Source organism: Meleagris gallopavo, chromosome 4 (genome assembly GCF_000146605.3).
Source record: "Meleagris gallopavo isolate NT-WF06-2002-E0010 breed Aviagen turkey brand Nicholas breeding stock chromosome 4, Turkey_5.1, whole genome shotgun sequence".
Lineage (NCBI taxonomy): Eukaryota > Metazoa > Chordata > Aves > Galliformes > Phasianidae > Meleagris > Meleagris gallopavo.
Window position 1 is genome coordinate 26,716,054 of NC_015014.2, and position 21,625 is coordinate 26,737,678.

The following is a 21,625-nucleotide window of genomic DNA, read 5'->3' on the forward strand; positions in this document are numbered from 1 at the left end:
TCCTATCAGCAGAGTGATAGATGCACAGCTTTAAACCTAATACAAAAATATTAACACTTTTGGACATTAGTAATCACTGTTATATCTCTACAATATAATACTTTATACTGTACAGCTATAACGTAAAAGGTGCAATTCCTTTTTCTTTAAAAAAATCACACACAGCACATGTTTTTATCATTTTATTTTTAAGTATAAACTTTTTTAAACACTTTACATAAATTAACTCCTCTGAGACTAATATTTGATGTACAGTAAATTGTAATTCATATAAAAATCCATAAACAACTTGTCTCACATAATTTACAAAAAATCAGGGTTTCCTTTGCTTATCTGTAACAAGGATTCTACTTGCCATTTTATTCCCCCCAAGGCAAAGCACGTTAACGTTGTAAAATCCATTATTAAATTCCCATGGTAGCGTAAGTCACTTGTGCCAATGTCCTTTTAGAAAGCAGCACAGTTTAAAGCAGTTGAGTTGTCTATAAACAGTAATTTTTGTCCCACAATTTAAAATTAACAGATATATACCACATCCTATGCAGTGATAAAGAGAAAAAGAGAGAGAGAGAGACTACTTCTCGTAAGCAAAGGTCAACAATTCAGTAATATTTGGAAACACTGTACAGGTCTGTATCTTAATTAAATACAGTGCCTCAGGACAACAGCCAGACTGTTGCAAAATCTTTAGGCCTTTTTTCTTTCTTTTTTTTTTAATTAATACTTTTCAGTCCAACTTGAGTGCAGCGATATGCATATGTAAACATATTCTTTAAAGCAGATCACCTTTAAGGTCATTGAAGAAAAAAAAAAAAGTTTTGTCATTAGCAGTATCATTCTTCTGGAAGGCGCTCTTTTCATTAGAGTCCGTTCAGATTGTGCTACAGAAAAAATCTGAGCAAAGATGTAAGCTTAGGCTCAAGTAGTAATGCAGCAAAACAGTTTGGTCTCCTTTTTAGAAGACACTGGTACACAGTCTCTTTGGCAGCCTGAGCTAAGCCAGTGTGTTACCTCTTTCCTATCTCACTTTGTCTGAGGAACTGTATATTGTTGGCGCTGTCTGCTAATTCTGGATATTGCTCCACAGAGAGTACATAGTACCCATCATATCCTTGTACCTTTCCAGCACTTAGCAACTGCCTCTTCTCTCCTTCTGTCCACAGCCTGGCACCTTCCTCTCCATCCCTTACTCTCTGTTGTTCCCTGGCCCAGGCACTGGAAAGAGCTCTTTGCCTGGCTTGCTCCAGGATTCGGGCTTTTTCCTCATCAAGCGTCATGCCGTATCGGACATGAAGCGCTAACGCACCGTACTGCATTTCAACATCGGCAAACCTACGAGTCCTGCCGTTCACCACGGTAGTGGACTGGGACACGGTGACATTGATGCCGTTCTCCAGGGCCTTCCGCCCACTGGTCAGCCGCAGTGTCCCAAGGTCACTCTCAGGGGAGGTGGTCTTGATAAAATAGTGCGTGTCTTTTCCCTCAACGGTGAAATGTAAGTTTTCTAGGTAGTAGGCGTTGTTCAGAACAGCTGCCACTTTGATGCAGTCCTCATTTGCAATGTTGAGCACATTTGTCTGCACTTTTCCTTGATTGACAGCGAGCATCACCCCTTTCCCGATCAGAGACTTCACTGTGGCAAACCACAGCCACGACTTCTCTCCGCTGGATTTCCGTCTGCTGACCTGCACTTCTGCCATCTTTCCCAGGGAAAGGAAAGCCTTTGCTTGTCTCGCCACTTGTTGTTGCACTCCAGAAATTGGCTGTAAACAAGAACAGACAGAAGTTTTACCAACCATCTGTAGCCCTCTGGATGCCAAGTGGGCAGGCTTTCTTGGTGTACTGCCCATGGATGACAACAGGATATGCTGCCACTGACAGTGCCAAGGAGCTAATTAAATCTACATGCCGCTTGTTCTACTGAGCTACAAGACTATTTGGTTTGATCAGGTTCTGTGTTTTTTTCTCTTTGTCTCCCTGCGAACCTGCACATGCACAGAAATTCTGTTTATTTCAGAGGCTACTTGGAGGGGCTAATTTTGTAATGTCAATTTTGCAATGCTAACACTTAATACAGGAAAGAGCCGTCTTTCTTTCTATAGTGTTATCTCATCATTTGAGCTTGTTCAACTATGATTCTTGTCTACCATAGTTTCATCTAAATCGAGGGGATTTCTGTGGGCCATGAAGCTGTGATTTAGAACAAGAACAAGCCTTTCTTTGTGCCCAGTCAGGAGGTAGATAGATACAGTCTCTGAGGTAGCTGCAGTCTAAGACCAAACTGCAGGGAGGCTCTCACAACCCCTGAAGCTGCTAAAGGAAGGGGCAGTCAAACCATGAGGATAGTCTTTATGGTAAGAGAAAAGGAGGTAAATAGTACAGAGCGGAGGGGTGGAATATTAGGGACTGATGATCTTTCCTGCAAATATTTGAAGAAACTGATAAAAGGGTACGTGTGAAAAAGCTGCAGCCTCTCCAATTGTGTGAGCATCCATTTAACTTCAAGCATCAGCATGCTGGTTGAGACCTAAAACAGACAAGCAATCTCTCTGGAAGACATTAGAGGGGTGTAATCCTGAACACAGCAGAGTACTTTGTTGGCAAAGGGGGCAGTCAGCGAAAGTAACCAGCAAGCAAATCACTCAGTATTTCATATTTTACCGCACCTTAAGCTGTTCTTGTTGAACAGGTACATGTGTTTTAGAGGGGAGGGAATTACAGTTGTAATTGTGAGGTGCAAAAGTACTAGGTGGGAAAGATTGGATAGGAAAATCTGTTGAAAAAGTTTCGCTATTAAGAGCTGTGTATGTGTAGGCCAGTATGTTAGGTGCGCTCTTGATAAGGTGAGAGAAGACAGCTAGAGACTAGGAGCTGTCAGCAGAACTGCTGTGGTTATCCAGAACAGCTAGAAGAGCAGGAGCAGCCAGCAGGAACAGCAGGGTAGCTCACATTATGGGGTCAGCTGTGGTTGGGATGAGAACTTACAACTGCAGAATAGGCACATCCTATCTGTGTAACTACCGGGCTTAACAATGACAAGCTGTGAATGGAGGAGGAGAGTAGACAGCTGCCCTGGCAGTTGTCTCAGCAGGAAACAGAAAGAAAGATTTAAACAGCTTTGGCTACACTTCTGAAACCGAGCAGTTAGTTTCTGTAGATTATCCAGCTTATCTTCCAATTGACCCCTTTTCCTTCCAGTAAAATATTGTTTAAAACCACTTGATTCACGACTGACAAATGAGGCAAGCGCCTGTTCTCTCTTCCTAAATTTCTAGGCCAAACAGGAGTCGTTAACACAGACTTCAGCAACCATAATTCTCCCTTACTGCTCATCAAAGCCTGGCAAAAGATTTGCAAAGACTTCTCTATGTTGCCATGAGGGCAGGTTTCTGGAGGGGACAATTCCTGAGGGAATTCAAATTGATTTGGATTTTCAAGTCTCCTTGAATGTGGCAGACTCTTGTCTGCACTTGCTAACAAGCGTGGATTTCAGCTGTCTAAATTCCACATAAAAGCTATCAAGTACAAAATGTATTTTAGCCAGCGTGCTAATCAGTGAGAGTGGCAAGATACTATAACAACTTAATGGCAAAGATTGCTTATTTTTCACAGGTATCTTTGGGGCTCTGAAGGAAAACCTCATAGATGGGTAATGCTCACTTCCTCTATAATGTTTCAAAATACCGAGTAAGTATTTTGCATCTTTACTTCTAGCTCCTGGTTGTATTTGCTTATTCAATTGTGAATACTATAGTTACAGCTTCTTCCTATGTGAGAATTTTGCGTATTTGTTTTTGTCACTCTCCCTCTCCTCTGTCATGCTGCATGTCCCTAGCACTCAGGTGCCTCCCTGGTAGTCATGTCCTGAAGGAAGCTTTCTGACAGCTAGCTGCCTGCTCTCATCTCCTTGACCAGACTGATTCTCTTCCTGGTGTGCTTTTTCCAGTGATACCGGATAGCCTCATTCTTTCAGCCTCTGAGATTTAAGTAAACAACTTCTAATAGTTCTTTGCAGCAATGGCAGATGATGACCACCTTGCTTGGAATACTTGCAATGTTTTCTTTACTGCTTTTATTGTTCACGGAAGACACTATTCTCATACTGTGCTCAAAGGCCCTTCTCTGTTACTCAGCTCCTGATTATTAAACTATATAGATAATGGGTGATTCTGTGTGTGCAGAATTTCCTTCCATATTTTCCCTTTTGCTGGGCCACACTTTTTGATGATTTTTGGTCTAAATTAGTTTTTGCAGGGTTATTCAAGATTGTATCATCTTTTAATCTTGAAAAAAGGGAATGTTTTTTGACTGCTTATGATCAGACTACCCATTTTAACGTCTCAGCACTTCCTTCTTAACTGAGAACTGTAGGATTTGGGAGGGCATGTCTCTGATCTTTGAATAAGCCTGATTTGTAAACATCATTTTCTTTAATAGCGGATTTGAAAATTAACTTTTACTGTTATTTCTTTTATCATTTAAAATTCTAAGAGGTTTTCAGGCTTTAAGCTCTCTCTTTTATTTTTTCTTCCCAAAAGAACTTCATAAGCACTTGGAGTTTTGGTTTTATGTAATATAATAGGTTTTACCTCAGGTAATTTCATTTTCAATATTTTATCTTTACATATAAAGCGTAGTTAATATTAAAGAGAAGTAAAACTGTAGTGGTGCCTGGCATGCATAATTTACATCACCTGTTCTTCTGTTTATTTCACAGTCTATTTTTTGCTACGCTGTTCAGTTTTTGCCTTTGGGCAGAGTGTTAGTACAAATCTAATCTCTGTAGTTTCTGTTAGGAAATTTAGACATCTTCAAAGGTTCTTTAACTTCTTTTCATTGATTATTGTCCTTCTATATTTTTATTGTTGCTGAAAGCAAACAAAAGCTTATTTAAAATTTGTACTTAGCAAATCTGTAATTTTAAAAATTCTTTTGAAAATGCATAGATAAAAAAGTAGATATTTGAAAGGTACACATTCAGATTAAATAAGGAAATAGCCCTGTCAGGATTATCCATTTCTCTCAAGCTGAATAGAAGAGAATATTCTATCCTCTTTCATTTGTGTGCTTAGCTTTGATTCTTACAGGTATATCTTCCCATTGCTGGCTCTTCACAAGTTCGTAAGAAGGTTCTGTTAAATCAAATTTTGGAACAGGAAAACCAGGAATGGCATTGTGTAGGTGGAATCCAAATGTCACCAGCCAGCTGTTAACATCTGAAAGAGAATTATTAAAAAAAGAAAAAGAGTCGTTTAATATTTTGTAATTATTTGTTACCATTTGTACATGGAACAACTTTTGACATAGTTGTATCATTTTCATGCTAAAGAAGGAGATCCACTGTCTTTGTTTTGTTATGTATGGATTTAGACATGCTACAGCTAAAATAGCAAGCCTATTTAGAAAGCCTGAAGTTCTGAACTCGCATGAAAACTTCTGCTCTTTGCTGTAGGCTCTTCTGAAGGGTGTTACAGGTTTCAGCAGTTTTAAAGGCCCCAGCGTTTTCTAGAACTTCTAGAAATATAGAACCAAAACGTGGGTGAGATTTCCTTCTATTACAGCCTAAACTAATTGGGATTTCATGGCTAGACTGAACACTCTCTTTGTTATATCTTCATCATCAACACAGCAAAAAATAGAAAAGGTATTGAAGAATACATCCGGCCCTTTTGTTATACATTTGTTATTTTAGTATCTTCAAACTGTATCTGAAATAACATCTGTACAGTCAATTACCTTTACAGTGACTTGGCAGACAATTTATGTTGATTCAAGAGAAATCTCCCCTTCCTCAGGATGAAATTAAAAGCTAATTAAATGTCAGTAAGTACACGAAACTAAATTAGCATTAGATAACATTATTTATGGTACACTATGCATTTTATTATAAATAAATAAAATAGGGATATCAGCAATTAAGTAATTAACAATGATTGGACAAGAATGGGTGCTCTGCCTCTCTAGTTTCTGTCTTTCTACCCTATCTCACACAAATACTAAACTTATCAGAAGTTGGCAGAGTGCTCCTTATCAAGTCTAGTGGCTTTCACTTAAGACAAATCCACACAAGTCAGACAAGGAATAGAGTTTTTCAAATGCTTAAAACAGTTAAAAAAAATATTTACTTAAAAATAATTTAGAGTCTTTCCAGATAGATAAATGATAAGCCTCAGTCTAAAAATGCCAGCCAGCCAAATTAGTTATTTTAATAATAACCTTGGGTAAGCAGCATGCATTCCCTACATCAAAAAAGTTAAGAGAACTAAAACTCTATTTTGAGGGCAGTTCTTGAATCACGTACATGGTTTTCAGTGCTGCAAAGAATCTGACTGCAGTTGTATCCCTTACAGCACATGCTGCTAGAAGAAGCCAGATTCAAAGGCTGATCGTCACCCTTGCTCCCAGGCAGACTGTTAGCTACCCTGTTAATAGCTGCTGTTTTTAAATTAACACAACCCCCCACCGATTCCCAGTATGCTTCTCTGAGTGGTAGTTTCATGATTCATAAGGGGAGCTGAGACCATCCTGTAGTCTGGTCCCATCTGAAAAAAATTTCAGATTGTTTACACCTATTAAAATACAAAGATTAATATATATCTGATTTTTCAGAACTTTCTGGCGATACACACTATTTTTTATGTGTAGATTAATAGAAAACACTACTCATCTAGATGCACAAAAAGCATATAGATTACCTAAAACATCAATTACACAAGTGGCATGTCAGCAGTTTTCTATTGCCAAAAGAAAATTTTGTACTAATTTTTCTATATCCACACTCCCTGTCCTGGCTGTTTACCCATTATTTTATGCTGGCCCTGCACCTCGTTGGACTTCTGCTTCTTATCCAGTTTACATCAGTATTCTTGGAAAAGCTCATTCTAGCAAACGCCAACCAGTGAACTTTCAGTGAGTACTTTCTGCCATCTCAATGGGTTAAACTGGTTGCAGAAAGACCCCTCCTGCCCTTGCTATCTTACATTCTCATTCCCTTTGTCTTTTTTTTGTCCATAAATACACAGTTTTTACTGCTCTGTAGCCCAGATATAAATTGGACTAATTCAAATGTAAGGAAATTGTCATGAATGGTCTTGAGGGGTTCTCACTCTTGTACTTGCTGAAGAAATCTATTTGTTTTCATTATAAGCACTAGGCAATGTGTTATGATACTGGAAGGATCTCTGCTTTCCTCTTCCAGCACTGTGTTGTGGATCTCCATCTCTCTTTGGTACCTAAATGCATGTCTAAAGGCATATGAGATATTTTCAAGATTGCTATTTCACCATTCCTGATGAACATGTTTGCATTCGTTAATCTCAATGTCAAATGCTTAATGCTTCCTCAAAAATAACATTTATCCAAAAATAATATACCTAGGCACTTCACTAGAATTTTGAATTCCAGTCTAAATTGGATGCATATAGGTCCAGAACACCAAGCAAGCTAAAATCGCTTGGTTAATCTAGACCTAGATTTCAAGTGCTTTTCTGAATGATTATTTTCCCTGAGAGTTTACATATTATCCTTTCCTCACACAATCTATATCCCAGATTGACAGATTCCAGATTATAAGAATGCAGAGTGAGACATTTTTGAGCAAGTGGGAGAAAGTCTTAAATGACGTAGCATTTTACCTGTGATATAATCCTTCACATCATGTATTTTACTGGCTGGGTTGTTATTTCTAAACATGTACAAATTGAAAGGAGCTGGATCCTTCCCAATTCTCTTCCAGATTTCAATATCAGGTGTTGTCCACCGGCCTGCCATTATGTCATAATCTCTTTCTCCAAAGTGGACTAGCTTGGTCAGTGGGTCATATAAACCACCGTGGAATCCTATTACCAGTTGGAAGTCAAGGTTAGAGTCAAAGTAGATCTCTCCATAAGCAGTGTACTGAATTTGTTTAAGCATGAGACCGTTGCTACTAAAAACAGCCAGTGGTGTTCCCGTATTGTCAGATGCAATGTAGAACTCATCTCCACTGCTAATCTCCATGGCAAAAAGATGTCCCTGCAGGTCATAATAAAGAGATGTGATTTCAGAACTTGAGTGGTTGTATACATGAGTTATCCTGGTTGGGTAAGTGAGGTCTGCATAAAAGAACTGGAGGTGCTGTCCAAGGCTAGTTTTACTGGAAACTCGTCGTCCGAGGCCATCGTAACGATAAATCACCGTCCACCCACTGCCTTTGCTGTAAACTCGAGTGAGGAGGCCCTTTGAACTGTATTCAAAGATTTCGGTACCCCTCTGGCGCAGAAATCCGTCTTCGTCTAATCGATACTGCACGTCCCCTAGTCGGGTTATTCTGTCTCTCAGGTCATAGCGAAGTGGCGTCAGACGGGCACTACTGCTAGGGTTGAGCAAATGGAGGTTGCCATTCAAGTCATAGTTGTATCGCCACATTATTTTTTCATTCAGGTAAACAGTCTGGAGTTGACCATCTACATCATATTCGTAGGCGTATTTTGTGGTGTTGGCAAACGGCCCAATCTTAATTTCTCTTTTTGTCACTCGTCCCATGTTATCATACTGAATTGTAATCCAGTACATTAGTGAACGAAAGATTTCATACTGAATTTCCTTGATGCGGCCGTGTGCGTCAAAGTGTTTTGTGTAAGTCATTACAGCTGTAGAAATGATCTGGTTAATATCATAATATATGACTCCAAATTTGCCAAATTGTTCAACCTTACCGGAGATATCATCAAACTGGTAGAGATCGATAGGCAATGGGGTTTCATTGATGACACCTTGCATGCTAGTCACTCTGAAGCTATTGTCATAGCTGTAATCGAATCGGGCGTTTACCATTCCGTCTTCACTGAAGCGGAAAATCTGTCTGTCAATCAGTGGGCCAATTTGCCTGTATCTAATGGTGCAGATAAAACCATCGCTTTGGAGGTTTACTGTTTTCAGGACTCCTGCTGTCTCATCATACGTAAAACTAACTCTTGTACTATCATACAAAATTTCTGAGAGCTTGGTCTGCCGTCTGTACTTGAATAATACTCTTCGGCTTGTCCCCAGGAAAGCAGTTTGAAGGAGCTGCCCTTCTTCATTGTAGTCCATTATAACAGAAGCATTACTTTCAGGAGGGTTGTATATATTCCGGTAATAGCCAATGGAGCGAATAGTCTGCATGGTATGACGAGCAACGCTGGGCATGGTGACAGCAGAAAGCCGATCCAGCAAATCATATTCAAAGATATACTGCCGTTGGCTATGAAGCAGAAGAACCATTGACTGAAAATTAAGAACAGATTTTTAGCATGTGACAAATGGTGGAGTACCTCCTTGCATCCCCCTGCCATATACAGATACTATTTCTTCGCAGAAACGTGACATTCCCACTTGGGAAAATTTATCTCCTCTTTAATTGAGTTATCCTTGACCTTACATGTTGTTAACATCTCCCTGCCTAATTTACTTGGATGCTTAATTGTAAGGGGCTCTGTAATTAGTAGTTCGACATTCATAATTTGCTACTTGTTATGACTGTATCACTTTTATCAAGCACTCACAGCTAAACAGCAGATTGTCAATGGATTCAGATAAGTCATGTTTAATATGGGAAGAAGTAAAACTGTCTTAGAGCCATTAACTCACGAGGAGAACATATGGGAGATACAATTTCTTCCCTGCGATTAGAGATGATTTTGAAGAATTTGAACAGCCTGGGATCTCTGAATACTGTGTTCTTGTTCCGTAAGTGTTTAAGACATAGGCAAAACAATTGTTTGATTATTTATATCAGAAGGAGCCACCCGGGATTATTCTGACATTTTTCTGATGTGTGGCTATTATGTATCATAGGTCTTGATTAAATTATGTCTGTAATGTCTAGTAAACAGTGTTTGCTGAGCAACAGATTCAATAGAAATACATTTAAATCCCACAAACAAATGGATTCTGTTTTTGCACAGCAGGCATGAGATCTCAGAAGGGAGATTTTCACAGCTGTTTCTAGAGGAAGAACTTATCATTCAGATGTTGTTATATATACAAGCAAGATTCCTGATTTTTGCCTGTTGTATTTTTCTGTGCTACAAGAAAGAGCAAGTGTAACTGACAGCTTTAACTAGCTAGAAACAAGAGCTTTTCTTGATAGTGGGAAAAAAAAAAACAACAGTGAAGAATTTACAAATTGATGATTTTCAACTGACTTACATTGCAGAGATCTAATTCCTGTACCTTATTTTAACAGTTAAGATAAAAGGTAAATGTAGATGCTGCTTGTTAGTCTAGGCCTAAATGATTTTAAAAGTCATCAATTCTTAACAGTCACCTAAAGCAAGGCTGCATATCTATTTTATAAAACATTCCCATAGGAAGCACATGTTGATACTTAGAATAATCCAAATATGCTTCTGCTACATCTTTTTGGACTGCACAAAGCAGTCAGATGCTGTATTATTTTAGCAAAATCAAAGCATTTTTAAAACCTCAAGTGTTCTTTACCTTCTCCAAATATGTGTAACTCCAAGTTTTCCCATCAGCAAACACTCTAGACACAATCCTTCCCTGTCCATCATACTCTATTTTTTCACTAGTCGTCCCTCGCTGTATGCTGCCTATTTGCCCTGTGGATGAATAGGTAACATTGACAGCCATCAGCTTGCTGCTTGGTAGCCACAGGGTTGGGTGCCCTGACGTGTCATAGGCAATCCTCAGCAGGAATTTACGGTGGTCGTCGTAGATCTTTTCTGTCTTTGTGGTTCGATCAAAGTCAACTGAAAGGAGGTTTCTGCCATTAACCTTTTTAAAACAAACAAAAGGACACAATAAATCACGTAAATCTGTACCTATTATTTCCAGGAAATGCTAGCAATTATTTAAGAAGTGCCATTTCCAGTGATTGACTTGCTGTGTATATAAATTATTTTAGCAACTTCTTAATATAAATGTGACGCACTACATTAGCATCTATTTTAAATAGGTCTATTCCGTGAAGGAACCTGGTGTAATTTGTGGTTTTTTATTGACACTTAGTCAATGTTAAGAAAATACGGAAAGATACACACTGAAAGCTTCTGCAATAAACAGTGCCATTTTGGAGAACAAGTTGCTTCTTTTGCGAGTAGTCCAAATTTTAGCTAGCAAACTTTTCAGTCATATTCCCAGCAATTGCTGGTCAAGTTCATAACAAACATACTCTAAGAACTGAATACCAATCTTCCACAGCAGGTATTTATCAAAAGAGTAAATACAAAATTAAAATCTTCAAAAGCACATTTAATTTTCAAGTTATGACAAACAGCTTTTAGAACATAGACATGCCCCTTTTAGATCAGATGGAAATTAAACAGTATAGCATCCACTGACTCAACGTACTGTAAGACCAAAATGCTCAGTAGAGGATTCTGTCCTTTGCCCAGTTAACTGACCAGTTAAAGCCATACATGACTGGAAGACTACAGAACCACTGAAAAACACTTACAAATTTGAATCTGAAATAGGTATATTTATGTTGAAAACTGTTTTATCAGTACCTGTAAGCTATAATAGTGGATAGTGAGTTATATATACCACGTTTACCTTAGAATCTGTCCCTGCTGTTTCAGCATCTTAACTTACGTTAACTTTCAGTTTCACTGAAGCAACTCTCATTTTTTGTATGCGTGAAATGAAAATGTCTGCTTTTCTTTTCCCATATTGGCACCTTTGCAATTCTCTGCTCATCCTCTCTTAACTGCTTTTTAGTGCTCTCTAACAGACCTCTAGGTTTCTTTGTTCATCTGCAAACCTTTTCTGTATCTGCTTTGCCCTTTTAAAGTTATTCCAGATAAGGCTGAAACACTGATAACTAAGACTTTTTAATGCTGCATCTTGCTAACATACGAGAAGTAGAGGACAAATAGACATAACTATATGTACTGAGAATTTTTAAAAATTCCTATTCAATTACTTCATGCATACATATTAAAGAGGTGAAGAAAGATGGCTAAATAACATTTAGCAAAGAAGAAGAAAATAGATACTAGACCAAAGAAATGGCTGGAGGTTTTTTTTTGCATTTTTAGGCCTGAACAGTAAAAAATCCATATACCATGGATTTTGGTTCTTTACCCAGAGGCTGATACATTTCCAAAGGAAGGACCAATATAAATTGGGTTTTTTATTATTAGCATAAAAGATATTACAGTGCTGGAGATGGGTTATAGACAAACATGAAAAAACCTCCTCTGAATACTCAGTTTTGCTTATACCTGTCTGCCTATTTATCAGTCTTATCTACATCATATATATTGATGTGCTCATTTTTAATATGAAATCACTAGCATGACAACCATTGCACAATTAGTACTTCAGAAAAAAAAGCATATTTTCATGCAAAACTAAGAAAAGAACACAAAAAATCTGCTAAGATGCAGAATTCCTGCTTTGTGGATTACATTAACTGTCAAATATTTAAATACGCCGTGAAAAATTAATGCTAGAAGACTGATTCTGAAAGTTAATTGTTTTTTAATATCTTTCAGCTATTTTTTGTTTAAATATTTCAACACTTATATATGATAATTTGCCTAAATTTGTACTTAAATCATGTCTATCTATCTCTAGCTTTTCTTCTCAGCCTCTCCCCATGCATGCCTGCAGTCATCTCTCCCTCTCTCTGCCCATTTTGTTTCTCTGATATTTTTCTTTCCTTTCTTTCCCTTCCTTGTTTTACATTTAATTATGATTTTTAATAATTTTCTTGTCGGCCTCTCAGGCTTAGATGCTGAAGTGAGAAGAGGCACTTCTGATTTCTGAACAGGCAAAGAGGGACGGGTGGTTTTATGGTTAAGGCAGATGTCCAAGCAATTGCGGATAATTTCTTGGCTAAGCACATCCTTCCGGTGTAAATTACAGCAAAGTACTTAATCTAGCTGTCTCACTGCCTTATCTGCTAAATGGGATAATAACATCCCTTGATTCTCACTTTCCATCTGTCTGGTCTGTGTAAGGACAGAATACAAGAGGAAAGGAAATGCTTCTTTCTATAGCCAGATTCACGCTTCCAAAATCTGCTGACCGAGCTCTTGCATTCAGACTTGAGTGTTTGGTGAAACTGGCTGTGCTTGCATAATCTGGTGATACGAGTTGCAGGTTTGGTGACACAGTTTCTTTAATTGGGTAATATGGGACTAGAATAATGTATGTCAGTTGAAGTCCTGCCTTCAACTGAAGCATTTTTAACAATAGCTTGGCTACCAAAATGCTTCTACAGTAAAACTTAAGAATGTTTGTGTTGTGTCTAAGACAAGCGCATTCTAAATATATTTGATAATTCTGGGCTTCATTATGATATAAGGAGTAAATTAGGAATTTTTCAATGAATAAACACTTACTGACACAAAACCAAGTCTCTTGACACCACCTACATTGTGTTCTACTCTTTTACTAATTACAGTGTCCACCTACCCTGTTCTGCTTTCACTCCTGGCTTTACTTCTAGTGCTTCAGTGAGAAGCGTGAAATCAGACAGTGATTTCCCCATGAGGACTATGGGTATATTGTCGTGCTTTGCAGGGAGATTAAAGAGATTATTTGAAATCTGGAGACCTCTTCAAGGCTTGGAACTTGTAAATTTTCTGAAGGTAGTGCTAAAACCCTTCTTGTGAGCTCTCTATTGGATGTTACGTGTACTCTCTATGCACACCTCTTGAGACAGAGCTCATACCAGCTCCTTTCTTTAAGACACTTGAGAGTGAAGATCATGCTGGCCTCAGCACAAATGCCCTAAAAAAGCCCTACCATGAGGAAGAGTGCCAGCACCTGTGCCAAAGACCTCTGCAACAACACTCATGGAACAAATGTGAACAAAAGTTAGATTGACAGAGAATTGTTAGTTAAGGGATGGGGAAAAAAATGATATATATGTATTTTTAAAATAAAAGACTATTAGTAGTGGATATAATACATACAAAACAGAAACCCAAGAGAATACCACAGAGCGTACTTCATGATGTTATATACTGCATATATATATATGAGTATATATATGAGTACATTTACATATTTTCATTATTTTTTGTTTACATTTGTTTTCTTTGCAGGAAAACGTTACCGCTGTATCTGCAGATGGAAATGATGAACTTTGTGAGTTATTTGTATTCTTTCTGATCCTGGTATCTTTTTCTGTTTTCCTACACCCTTCTTCCGCCTCCCTTCCCCCCCGAGCAACCTTTCTATAGTTTCTTCCTATGTAAATTACTTTTAAAAAATCTTCCTTTTTTTTGGTAGATCAATTATTAGCCAACGCTCTTTGCTTGCTCTACTTCTTCCATTTGTATATACATTTTTAATTACTATATTTTATACTAATTTATGATCTTTCACTTCCTCCCTCTTAGGTTAGATCTTTCCCACCTCTTTGCTCTTTCTTCTTTCAACTCTTTCAAATGAGAGTTTCCCTTGACATTTCTTTAACTTCCTTAGTATTTGAATGAATTTTGCTTTACTTTTTAGAACTGGACTCATGGAGATTTGTTTAAGTGCAAAAACCAAATATAATCAATATTGTTATTTTATTTTTTCGTAGGCTTCCTTCAGGAATGAATTGGCAGATTTACTCTATCACCTTGTTATGTAATGAAACAACTATGAACCAGAACTGTAAGGATGAGCTTCATAAGCATGGATTCCTTTTGCTCTTCCTGGTACCATAGCTAGATACAAGTATGTTGTTCTTAAGCAGCAGCTGTTATATCTAATCATCCTTCCTTCCTGGAGAAAAATCAATTATTCTTACAGGGCAAGTAGTAGAAATGTAAGATGCATGACAGCATTCTCTCCTTCCCAAAGAAAATACAAAAATTTTAAATTTAAAAGTAGCATGTTACTATCTTAGAAGTCAAGTGGTTTGAAATTAATTACCTTTACCTGATATACTCTTTAGGCCTTATTTTAAACAACTGAGTTCAGTCTTAATATGTCAGACCTCCAATGTAGTCTTGAAATGGTTTCCTGGCAATTCTATTTTAAATGCTTAATCTATGTTGTCTTTACCAAATGACTGTCATAAATCAGTTTGCTTCCTACTTACATTTCACTCACTATATAGGAAGAAGAAATGCCAACAAAATGGTAAAGACATATGTTAGAGGAATATGTCATACACAGTCACGCAGTTGAACTCTCTCTACCAGAAATAAGTATTAGTACAATTTTTATTAAAAATTGCAAAGAAAGAAAACTCTAGGCCCATGCTGGCTTATAGTACAATAATTTAAAACAATTTAAAATCAGGTATGTGAGTTCAGTGCTAGAAATAAAAAGTGAAGGCAAACCTAAAAATCATCTTTTTATCCTTATTCTTTTCAAGGCATTGCAGGCTAAAGCCAGTGTAGATTTTACAGAAAACAGTAATAAGGAAGAAGACACAAAGTAATAAAAGCAACAACTTTCAGATCAACACTAAGCTTACCTATAGAAAATACTCTACGGCTGTTGGACGGCAATATCTACAAGAACCTGTTTATCTTTCAGTAAGTGAGAATGCAGTAGACCCCACCCATGCCTGTTTACACGCTTACCCTAAGCTTTCGACCAAATACGTTGACTTTTCCCTGGGCTTGCTCCTTCCGAAATCGCCACTCCACCAGGTTCTGCCCATTCTCCCCTGGCAGAGTCATGTTTCTCTTTGCCACTGTTGGATTGGCAGTGCCAGCCAAGACATGCGGCTCCGTCTGATAGTGAGAATCCAGGCCACTGGCATACAGGATTCTAAGTGAGCCATCATAGCCAATCTGGTAGCTGTTTCTTAACTGATCTGAAAATGCAAAAGAAAACCAAAACGAACAAACAGAAACACACATATGTTAAGTCTTTCTTTGTCCTGCACTCCTTAGACATTGTATACATCTTTACCTACAGACACACTAGAAATAAAACCCAAGGATGAGAGAGATGACAATATCAATACCATATACGCATGTATCACAGGAAAACACAAATGCCTTTGGGACGTACCTTCAAATTCACTTAAACACTTAAGAAAAATCCCACCTCTGGAGTAAGGCACAAAATGTATTATCTACTGCTTCATTAGACATTTTTTTGCCTCATCCTGTGCCTGCTGTGACTACTGACTTTTGCTAGGATGTGGCTGCTGGAATCTCATGTACTATTTTAAAGCCCATATCTCACTTAAGTTATTTGGTTAGGAAACATTTCATTACACTTTCATTGTACCTCCTTCCTTCCTGAACAGATCTTTTCATGTATCACCTCCTCCTCCAAACATTAGGCCTCTAAAGCTTCTGATTTGAGCTGCTTGTACTACAAGAAAGCAGGTTTCAGGTCAGTATCTGAGAAATCCTTTGTATACAGTACCTTGAACCATGGTGTAGAAAGAATCAATTGATGATAAGTTGGAAGTGATGCTGACATCCTCCTCTCTGCTGGATGATTCGATGTCCACTGTAATAGCTCTTTCCATTTCCCCATGAAGGTTAGTGACAACTCCAGTTGGGAATGTAACATTTGTCAGACGGCCCTCACTATCGTAGCTTAAAAAAAAAAAAAGTTCCTAAGTGATACATGGCATGGAACAAATTGTTTTCATTTATAAGTAAGATGAATCAAAATACCAGCTACTCAATTTTGCTAAGGCACGTTTACTTTTTGTGCATGAGATAGGCACAGCAAAGCCTTCAAGCATGCTTTGAAGCAGTGAAAAGACTGTTTAACATAGAGGAGCCTCAGTAGTGACAGAAAGAGCAAACAGATGGATCCTCAGCTCCACATATTATTCTTTGAAGTGTGACCAGATCCCGCTGCACAACTGACACACCATTTCAAAGGGAGCATATTAGTTAGTGCTAAATTCTGTATCATTCTGCACTCGCTCCTGAAGACCAGAATAGATTTTTGCTGTTATTGTAGGAATCCTCAGAAGCGTTCATAAAAAGGATATTTTAACAGACTTTTCCTTTGGCCTTTCATATTCAGTGATTAGGCAGAGCACTTGCACTCCCGTTCCTGAGCACTTAACATCCTTTGTATTATTCAGAGAAAGGATCTTGGGTAATATTTATTCTACTTACTTAAGCTGTTTGTAGTTGGAAATCATATCATATGCAACTCGTTAGCTTCCTGTGGATAGCTTGAGAACTGTGGCACAAGCCATGCAGGAGATGCGTTTTCTGTCTTTGCTGACATTTCTTTAAATTAATAGCTATATAGTCATTTATGTATGAATAGGTAGATACAATGCTTGTTACTGAAATAGACTTAGGACTTCTAAAGCATATCTTTTCATGTGCTGTGTTTGTTAGGTATACTCCAGCTATTAATACCACAGATAAGATACGCACAGCTCTGTGTTTGCAAAAAACAAGACAAAGGAAGTGATCCCATCAGAAATACAGCACTTTCTGACATTCAAGTAAGTACGATGGCATACTTCCATCAGATTTTTCAAACACCAGACCAAGAGCATGCTCAAACCCATTGTAGTCTTAGAGTTCAGAGGCGAGGCATTGTGTAAGCTTCAGGTCACACAACTGCCTTTGAGATTAGCTCTTCCAGTATGACAGCCTAGATTCATCAGATTAGGTGTTCTACTGAGGCTCCCAGTTCACAAGTATAGACACTCTGTATCTGCAACAGAGAAAAACATCTAAAGGGTGATTCGGCCCACCTAAGACCTATTTGCTGTCTGTTGCTGCCCATCCATACCAAACTATGTAGGAGGAAGCTAAAGGAAGCTTTAGTCTCCCAAAGTCCCTATAACACAAGCCTGCAGATCCACAACATGTGCTAGGAACTTCATACAGAATTATTATCAAAATTGCTCCCTTGGAAAGAGAAACCCCTCAAAAAAATCCCCAAAACTCCAAGCGTATCACTGAGGCTACAGAAACTCATTTTTAAATTGGGAGAATTAATTCCAAATGGCTTTAACCCAAAGTGCGCTTACTTTCTCTGAATATCATGAGCACTGCACGGATTGCTGTAACTGAAAGGATTAGGTTAAGAAATTTTTTTTTTTTACAGTTTGCTTACTCTGTAGATGACAGCTTTTTGCACACAGTCATTTTCATCCTTTTAACACAGTTGATTTCCTTTGTTTATGAGAGACTTTCACTTAGCAACAGGGAAAAGAAAAGAATGTTTGAAAATCAGAAACCCTTTTGCAAGCCAGGGAAATCAAGTGGGAAAACTTGTTTCTTGAAGTTAAGTATATTTCAAGTTGTTTTTTTTTCTTTTTTTTTTTTTTCCTTTTTTTCCAGGGTGTTTCTATCCCTCATTTTGGCGCTCTTTCACGTACAAGACTTGGCAAGCCAAGATACTGCATTTATGCGAGAAACTGAAACAAACATACCAACATTCCTTGAGCATAAATTTGACTGCAAACCCATTAATGACCTTTGGTTCCATACATTTATTTTCTTTTCATACACAGCTTCCCTCTTTAACTCACAGGGGAATATACATTCTCCAATTAGTGTCCTTTTCTGTTTTCCACTTTACAGAGGAATGCCTGAAAATAGTATCAAGTTATCTTGTTGGGAACTACTTGCATCCTTTGATTCCAGGAGACAAGTGCCAGTTTTCGTTTTGAACAATGCTTCCTAAAGCCATAAAAGGTAAGATTTTTCTGTGAGAACTTTTCACCCTTTGAATCACAGTATTTATGAGAAGTTATATTTCTCAGTACAGCACTTGCATTGGAAAACAATATGCCATCAGTAGCTTTCAGTACTGTGTGGCTTCACTACAGCACGCAGCACTGAACATTGCCATTCTTGTTTTATGCATTCCTGCTTCCACATTATTTTTTTACTTTATGTGTATAGATCCTGAACTGGTCTCTTCTCTCATAAATACATAAAACCACATCACAAGTCTCAGATAAGCAGCTAATATTATTGCAGAGAGGGAGAATTCAAAGATAACAAAAACTCATGCTACTCATTCATGTTCTTAAAAACACGTCCTGAAAGTGGAAAGAATCTTAACAGTTGTGATTGCTTGATCCAGGCATCCAAGTGCAGGAAAAAAAACATGAATGAGAGGTGAAAGGTAATAAGAACAGAATTTCTCATACTTTTATAGCCAGGAACAGAAAAAAGGCAATAGGTCTTTTTACAACTTACTATGTACTCCATTTTGTGATGGATTGTAATATGTGCCCTTCATCCCGTTCACAGCATATTGAATACTAAACTTACTTTTATACTTGATATCTTTTTGCTCACAATGAAAGCCTTATCAATGCTCAGCATAACAACATCACTCATACCTTTGGGCATTCCTATGCCATTTTTCTTATTACATCCAAATATCCTTGCGTTTGGCTGCCAAGGTCAATTTATTCATCCAAGTTTGTCAGTTTTAGACCAAGAGATTTCTTTTATCTGTCTAGTATTGTAAATTGGAATTACCCTAAAAGGAATGAGACAAAGTCTATAGGGCAAGCACCTATATTTGGCATTTCACAGACACTTTGATCTTTTCATCCAAACAGCCCAGGCACATGTTACTGCTGAGCCCTCTGACCTGTCTTCTGTGAGAGGCTCCATGGCAAAGCCATTCAACCAACCTCTTACATTCCTCAAGGGAAGGTAGCACATCAGCTTTTCAGGAACCTAAACCAGAAATTGCATACTGGGCATTACCTCGTGTTTTAATCCTACAAACCCTATTTCACTCATTAACTCAATGATCTCCTTGTCCGGCCAGTAACTTCAGAAGACAGAAGTAAGGACAGGGCCATCACCTCTTGCTGAATTTCCCTTTAGATCAAATTTGTTTCCTTCCTTAGGATGAACTGCCACTGCTGGCTAGTTTTCCTCTTCTGCAGTGACAAATTCGCAGAGATAATGATTATCAGCTTCCCAGATTCTTGACCTCTTGCTCTTTACCTGCTGGAGGTCTCTCTTTCATTGTTCATCTCCTTTAGTTTTAATTACATTCTGTCCTAAACCATTTTTCTGTTCTAGTCTATGTAGGACACTTTTCATTTTGCAGTGATAACTTCCTGGTAATCCTTGTCACAGATGGAAATGTCCTACTTTCTTTATTTCTGTCCTGTTTTTCATGTGAGGTGCCTCTTAGTTTGGAGCACATTTAGCTCGACCCCAACTTGCAGAGCATTATTAATGTTCTATATTGGAAGTTACTTCAACATAAAATAGAGAACTACAGAAATGAGGTGTATAGTAAAGTTTGCTGCTAAAGCCAATAGCTAAGTTATGACTGATGCTGTTTTTTCCAGAGACCTCTGCAGCGTATTCCTGTAACAAAATAATTTTTTTTTCTGTTGTTGTAAACAAGCCAGGTTTAAGAGCAAGGCTTGCTGGTTTCTGCACATTTCAGATAACAAGATATACAGTGCAAATGTATATCATGTATTTCTTTAAAGGCTGGTTATGAATTAGACAGTTGGGATACAGTATTAGAGAAATGAGGCATGAATGCATTTCATAATGCAGACAAGTATAATTTTGACGGTGGAATGAAAAGTACTGTTACACACTCACTCAGCATACGTCAAGCATTTCCTTTGTGCATCTTGAATTACCAAGAGTGGTTAGAAATTTCACAGAACATTACCCTACTTGTTTCAAGATGTTTGTAGGAAGCCTTTAATATCAACTTGCTGCTTACTGGTGGGTGAACACAGGAAGTTTAAAGTTCACTTTCCACAGAGCAGCGTGCTGTGGGGTTTGTTTAGGTGTATAATCACTGTGTTGATGCATACTGAATATCTACTCTAACCTGGCAATGAAATGTCTCATTGAGCTTGTTGAGGCCATTAAGTTCACATTTAGAATAAGGACTGTAAAATAACGTTTCTCATTTTGCAAATACCTTCTTTCAGTTGTATCTAGCCTCTCAGAACATACTTCAAATGTTGTCCCTCCAAAAAGTTAGTTCACAGTTTGAAAACAGCAGAAAAAAGAAGCCACCCTGTCATTTGGATTGGTTATCACTGCCTTGCTAAACCAGTGACAAAATGGTCATCCTAACTGATCAAGAGGGAACAAAAACACAGTCTGTATGTCATTCTTTTCTCTATCGTTTCATCACTGGACTGGAAGTCTCCTGTCCTTCACTGCTTAAAAACTGAACACAACAACTTACAACTCTGTTCTAACCATCTTTAACCATTACGTGGGCTGTCAGAAGAGAGGCAAAGACCCTTACCTTTAACATTATAACATTATAATTTTTCCCCTTCGCTTCATTTCTGAGTTGCTTTCCCAATTTTGATATGCATATTTGCTTTTTATTTATCTGAAGAGTGACTGAATAATCCTGCTAAGAATGAACAAACTGAAAATAATCTACACATGCATGGATAAACAAACAATTTTGCCTTTTTTTTAAATTTATAGACTTATTGATATACATACATCAGTGGATCCACAACTACTCATTTATAATCTGCCTTCCTAAAAATAATATTAATTGAAGTACAGTATGTCCAGATTCCTTTATTTGCACAATGTGTATTTGACCTTAAAAGGTATAACAGCTTACTTGTTAACTCACAGTATAAATGTAGCAGGTAACTCAAAATATTAAACTATAACTTACTTTTAAGTAAGTATTAGGTAGATTTTTTTTTTCCAATGGAACAATAAACAATGGGATAGTTGTATGTCTTTCTAACATTCCTTTTTTTTTT

At 37.7% G+C, this 21,625-nt stretch overlaps 1 protein-coding gene and 1 long non-coding RNA gene across 2 annotated transcripts; one reads left to right on the plus strand and one right to left on the minus strand.

Moving 5' to 3' along the window:
- Positions 1–169: 169 nt before the first annotated feature.
- On the minus strand, positions 170–16,520 carry LOC104910693 (teneurin-3). Its single transcript, XM_019614654.2, has 6 exons — positions 16,321–16,520; positions 15,522–15,757; positions 10,462–10,758; positions 7,635–9,246; positions 5,086–5,216; positions 170–1,763 (listed from the first exon to the last, which is right to left on the minus strand). Exons 1-6 carry the CDS (start codon positions 16,424–16,426, stop codon positions 1,008–1,010), a joined length of 3,138 nt encoding a protein of 1,045 aa, XP_019470199.1. The 5' UTR covers positions 16,427–16,520; the 3' UTR covers positions 170–1,007.
- Positions 12,815–18,701, plus strand: LOC104910640. Its single transcript, XR_004159529.1, has 5 exons — positions 12,815–14,085; positions 14,528–14,664; positions 15,311–15,473; positions 17,265–17,374; positions 18,465–18,701. It is a non-coding gene; the product is annotated as an uncharacterized LOC104910640 (long non-coding RNA).
- The last annotated feature ends 2,924 nt before the right edge of the window (positions 18,702–21,625 follow it).

Excerpts from the sequence above, each read along its gene's own strand:
- LOC104910693 (XM_019614654.2), bottom strand. The coding sequence starts at position 16,426 with ATGGAAAGAGCTATTACAGTGGACATCGAATCATCCAGCAGAGAGGAG. Across the intron at positions 10,759-15,521 it reads TATTTGGTCGAAAGCTTAGG|GTTAATGGCAGAAACCTCCT; the intron begins GTAAGCGTGTAA and ends TGTTTTAAAAAG. Across the intron at positions 9,247-10,461 it reads GTTACACATATTTGGAGAAG|TCAATGGTTCTTCTGCTTCA; the intron begins GTAAAGAACACT and ends CTTAATTTTCAG.